The 6,000-nt window shown below is 38.7% G+C and overlaps 1 protein-coding gene across 7 annotated transcripts in view; it reads left to right on the forward strand.

Moving 5' to 3' along the window:
* The window catches only part of FER (FER tyrosine kinase), a 445,463-nt gene extending 440,160 nt beyond the window's left edge, over positions 1-5,303 (forward strand). For all 7 annotated transcript variants that reach the window (XM_042944781.1, XM_042944800.1, XM_042944791.1 and 4 more), the window contains one exon: positions 1,151-5,303. In XM_042944781.1, the coding sequence (XP_042800715.1) occupies positions 1,151-1,296 (146 nt within the window). In that variant the 3' untranslated portion in view covers positions 1,297-5,303. The remainder of the gene's footprint in view (positions 1-1,150) is intronic.
* Positions 5,304-6,000: the final 697 nt, after the last annotated feature.

Below are 6,000 nucleotides of genomic sequence, written 5' to 3' on the forward strand. Positions count from 1 at the left end.
GGCTTGTCTTGCATTCCCCCTGCCTGGCATGATGTCTGCGAGGGGGTGCCATTCACTGTCTTCAAGGAAAATAGTGTTCCTCAACCTCCTATTTTTTCTTCTGTTCCAAATAAACACCATCAATAGTATTGTAAATTGAAGTATAGTTAGACTTCAGAGAGAAGTTTTTGAAAGTTTTGTAACATTTCTTTTTTTTTTAATGTTTATTTTTGAGAGAGACCACACAAGCAGGGGAGGGGCAGAGAGAGAGAGGGAGACACCGAATCCGAAGCAGTCTCCAGGTTCTGAGCTATCAGCACAGAGCCCAGTGTGGAGCTCAAACTCACCAACTGTGAGATCATGATGTGAGCCAAAGTCAAAGGCTTAACCTACTAGGCCACCCAGGTGGCCCTAAAAGTTTCGTAACATTTCTGAAAAAATCATACGGGTTCTCAAATCAGAAACAGGAATAAGCCGGTGATGGTGACATGCTAGCATGGACTTGCATAGTCTACAGGTCTCAACAGTGAGAATGCTTTTGACAAACTGGTAATGTCCTAGCATTAGGCCCCTCTCCAGGAGGCTGGGCACAGGAGGCCTTTCCAGCTCCCTTCTTTCCTCTCACAGCCATCTAACTCCCTGAGCTAACACACACAGGCACATACGTGCTGCTGAGCACACTGCCAGACAGCTTTGAATTAAAGATTCTTCTCGGGCTGCGCAGGAATAGAACTCCTCTTCATTTTTCTTTCACTTTTAAATTAGTGTTTATGAAATCCTCATTCTCTCTTCATCTTCAAAAACCTGGACTGTGTAGATGGTTTTTTAAAACTCTGCCCACAGCATCTAAAAGCAAATTCTAAAAGCAAAAGCAAATACTTAGAGCAACTAAAATACATGTTTGTATGTGATTTATCTTACCTCAGACTTTGTGACAAATGAATGCATGAAAAATAACCTATTCAAGCTAGAGGATAATTTGATGGCTCTGTAATACTGAATTCTGCATCCCTTGTAGAAAAAAAAAAAAGTTTGCCCTGAAATGGGTTTTTGTTTCTGTTTCACTTACAATATAAAGTACTCAAGTTTCCAAGCTGCATAATGCCCTGTGTGAACATTTGTATCTTCTCTCCATTCTAAATTCTCTGTTCTGTTCCTCTTGGGTCTTCAGGATACCGAATGTCAGCCCCTCAGCATTGCCCAGAGGACATTTTTAAAATTATGATGAAGTGTTGGGATTATAAACCTGAAAACCGTCCCAAGTTCAGTGACCTTCAGAAAGAGCTGGCTGTCATCAAGAGGAAAATCACACAGTGATGGACCAGTGCCAACAGGCTTCAGGACCTGGTCCTCCAGCAGAGTGACATTGTTCTTCTTGTTAACGTTGAGTTTATACCACATTACCTGCAACAATTTTCTAAGGTGGTTTTTGTTATTAACTGTTTTTTAAATATGCGCCACTTACAAAAAAAGGGTGGGGGGGAGGGCAAAGGCAAATGTATTCAAGAGACAGACACTCTTACCAAGGGCTTTATGTGCTCACCACAGCAATCCTGCCATTTCAGGCCATTGTAAATAGATAAGCACAGACTCTCAGTGTGACGGAAGGTCAGAGCTTTTTCACACCAGGACCACTGATGTTTCTCAAAGGTTCTCTACTTCAGGCACAGTTCATGGGCCACTGTCCTATGCCACTGACCCTACTCAATCGGTGCTAAAAGCAGCATTGGTGATGCCATGTTCGCAGGATACATTCCAACCAAAGGTGGCTCTTTGCTCTGCCAAGGCAAGATTCTATTTGTAAACATCATTTTATATTGGGAATTAGTTGGACCTCTTAGGGTTTTTTTTTTTCTTTTCTTTCTTGGCCAGAAATAAGTACAGTGTGAGCAGCATCACACTCCTGTATTATTAGTAAGGTAGTCATTCCCCTGCTCCTTTGTCCTGGCTTTGGACAGTGATGCACAAGATGTCCCCAGAGAACACACTCTTAGGCCTGAAGCAGCAGCTTTTATAGGCTGTTTTTGAGAGTCGTGCATGAAGGAAGCTTGAATGGGAGGGAGGTCTGGAGGAAGGAGCAGCTAGACTAGCAATCTAAGACAAGAGGAAAATAGAAAATCTGCCTTCTGATCAGAGTTATGCCTTTACAAACACACACACACACACACACACACACACACACACACATTTTATGATCTAAATTCACAAGAAAAGTTCTAAGGAACATTTTTCAGAAGTTCATAGTTGGAGATTTCTTAATGGCAACAAAAAACTGTTTCGAGAAACTCCGAAGCACAAGTCCACAGTAATCACAGCCTACTTTTGGTTATGTACCTTCACCTCAGAGGAGGCATCCTGGAATTGCACTCCCTTCGCTTGTGTCAGTTTCCAGGGCTGAAAGAATTTCATGATTCTAGTTCATAAACGTATTTGTGTGTGTACACACATGAACATGTGCTACACACACATACACACACACACACACACACAACCAATAAGCAGGAGTAATGGTTAATAAGTTGAGGGACAGCCCTCCTGTTCCCCTTCCCCCTTCATTTACCCTTATAATGCTACCTGGAAATCCTTATCTTAGCTGACAGGTATGTGAGCACAGTTCTGGAGATGCTTCCTTTGCATAATATGTGACACAGAATTAAAAGCAAGATTCTGTCTGGCTGAATGTTAGCTACATCCAGGGAAGCTACCCCACGTTGTGTAAATAGTTGCCGCTCAGGATAAATATGTGTGTAGGAGATGGTCACTCTCAGGGGTCAGTGCGGCTTGGGAGCTTTTTATAAGTGCCCAGGCCTGTGTCCAGATAAATAGCACCTTAGTGATCATTTGATTATATCCATTGGAAGAGCTTATAGGAGAGAAAATTCCTCCTGCCCTCTCTGGCTGTTCACTGCCTATGAAGATCATGGCACAGAACCCGTACTTTAAAGAGTATAAAGGATAATACTGAAGAGAAGAAAATGGCTTGTGTCTATCATTTCAATTTCCTTGCAAGTTTCATACACATTTAATAGTTACTACATCCAGACTAAAACAAAAGTGTAATAAACTTGCCCTCAAAAACACACTGCAATATACAAAGCAACTTTTTAAAAGTCAGCATTGTCTTCCCTTCTGTCAAATACGATAAGTAAATGGAAGCTTCTTTTGATGGCATATACTGTGGCAAATCAAAGCACAGACTCATTAATTAAGTGCTGTGGTCTTCAGGCACTTGCCTGCCTTCAAAAGAGAGAGTAAGATGGGACATTTTTACCCTTTGTCAGTATTTCCAAATGAATCTCTTCATAATATTCTTTGAAGAAAACAGCCTCTCAGCACTTAGCAGCCTCAGTGCTAAGCTCTCAGCAAGGAGAGAGAATGACGGTTTTGGCTTTAATTTTGTGAACAAGACCCGAAGCTTAATCTTTGCATTCTGGTGTAAAGAATGAACATGGCATTGATATTTCACTCATCCAGGCTGTTAGAATTTGCAATTCACATCATAACTCTGTGCTTAAATTAAAGAAGCTTTTCAAAACATCGTGACATCTGCAGCATTTAAATTCTATTTTATTCTTTGTCCCAAAGCAGGCAGTGGTATAGTTCAGGATTAATAACACATTGGGAGTCTTTCAGGATCAGTTGTACAGAATATTAAATTTAATATAGGCACATGCATTAAGAAAAACTTATGCAAACCATTTTTTTTACTGTTAATTTTGTTGTGCTTGGAGCATAATTTATTCATCCCTTCTGTCACTGATAATTATTGGAATTATGTACTTTAGGAGGCTAATCCATACCCAGAAAGCACACATATAAATACTGTTCTGAATTTGCAAGTTGATGGAGGGAAAGAAGACTTAAGAAATGCACAAAACCCTGTAACTTGTTTAGTAAGAAAACAGTAACCAAAATTGCCACTAGATGGAATGTAATTAAGCCAGGTCACAAATCTGTGTTGTTAATGGATTTTCCAGGAGTTGCATCTATCATTCCTATACAGTTCCTGTCATAATTCCTTCAATTTATGAGCACGAAGTGAGGGAGGGGGGACATAAAAGCCCAGGCATCCTGATTCGCCCGCATTTTTCTGTCTTGAATCACTAAGGAAACTTTATGACAAATATTTAGGTAGTTCATCATTTTTCAAGAAAACAAATCTTCTAGTGTTAAATTAACATTTATTACCAATATTTGACACCTAAAATTAATTTTGTATTCCATACAATCTAAGGTTATTTCTCAAAGCCAATATGTTTTCTCTTCCAGGAAGATAATAATAAAGGATTAATAGGTTTTGTGTAAACTTTTAAAACCAGAGGCCTCATTTCAGCCCATCCTGCCACTGAGTCTCCAGTGAAAGGTCTCAAGCAATCATTTGTTTTTTGCCTCCCAAATTTAAAACAGGCAATAAAGTTCTTCATCCATAATTCACCATTTTATCACAAATACAATATTATTGAAACATCTTAACTAGCAGATCAATATAGACCATGAACCTAACTGTACTAGCTGTTGTTCAGTGCACATTTCACAACTGTTTTTCATTTGTAGGTTATGTTTAGAAGAAAAGCTATTGAAATAGTTTTAATTTCCTTTAAGCCACAATACAGTTTTCCCGTCTGTGTTCTAATCCTATTTTGGTTTTGCCATATAGTTTTATATAAAGTTTGGCTAATACCACTAAAATAACTATGTGAGATTGTGTCAAGAAGAAAGGGTTTTCATTATAATATATGCCCCACACTGAGCACCTAGTTAGTGGGGTAAACATACAAATTACAACGCAAAACTCAATGACAGAACACTGCTGTCATTCAGAATTATCTCAGACTCTCCACTTGAACATGAATTCATGTGAGTCATCAGATGTTCTGGGAGTGTTCCTGCCAGCCTTAGTTAGTATACTCTGTGGACACTATTTTGTGGCCATGGGTTGTCTGAGAGGAGATTGATGTAATCTGAAAAGAGGCTCCCTGCCTCAGCCCTCTTCTTTTTTACACATACTCCCTGGATCACACCACTGATATTTTAGATGTTTCTTATCAACAGAACTGATTTTCCATAAGCACTGTTCTGAGTCATGTAAAGACTGACTTCTGTATTTAGGTCAGAACCCTCACACAAAACACAGAATAGCACAAAACAAAAAGAGCAACCAAGGGGGAGACATTGAAAATGACCCGTCTTCTTTATGTATTAATATGTTAATTAAATGGAAACAAAGATTTTATATAAAAATGAGTTTATATTACATTTCCATTATACTATTAAGTTAGCATGAAAGTTTACCATTAAAATAAAGTTACCTCTTTTATTACTAACTCTGATTTGCTTATGCATACCAGAAAATTTTTATTAAATATTTTAATTTTATTTATTTTTCTCTGTTTCAATTAGTTTCACATCAAATCTGATGCTATATTATTTGGGAGAATCCAGAACTGCATATTCATTTCTGCATAGGAAAATACTCATGTACAAGATCATCTCCTTGAAGGAGGTACTGATAGTCTTGAGTCCTATAAAATTCTCCTTTCAAGAATAATGCTATAATACCGAAGATATATAAACTATATATCTCAGTCATAATTCAATTTAAGGAAATATTTATTACCCCTTGAAAACCAGTCTACTGCCTCCTATTGACTCAAAGATTAAATTCTGGATCGTTGAGTATAGACATTAAGACTCACTTAGCTCACTAATAAGAACTGAGAGTCTTGGCTGGTAGAAGAATCCTGCTGAACTAAATTCCGGTCACTTTAAACTGCATAGAAGTAATGAGCATAGGCTTTAGTATGTCCGTGAATTAGGAGCTGAGGTGAGCATCTGCAAAGGCAAGAGAGGAAAGAGCCAGTTATTCTCAGGCAGAATGCTGCAGCGGCTAACAGAGAGTGCGGAGTTAAGTCAAGCAGAATGGAGACCTGGACAATGTCACTAGAAAGTCTGAGACCAGTGCCCCTAGGCTAGATGCTTCTCCACAGAAAATTCAAAAGATATCGGAGTCAAAAGAAGCAA

Source organism: Panthera leo, chromosome A1, assembly GCF_018350215.1.
Source record: "Panthera leo isolate Ple1 chromosome A1, P.leo_Ple1_pat1.1, whole genome shotgun sequence".
Classification (NCBI taxonomy): domain Eukaryota; kingdom Metazoa; phylum Chordata; class Mammalia; order Carnivora; family Felidae; genus Panthera; species Panthera leo.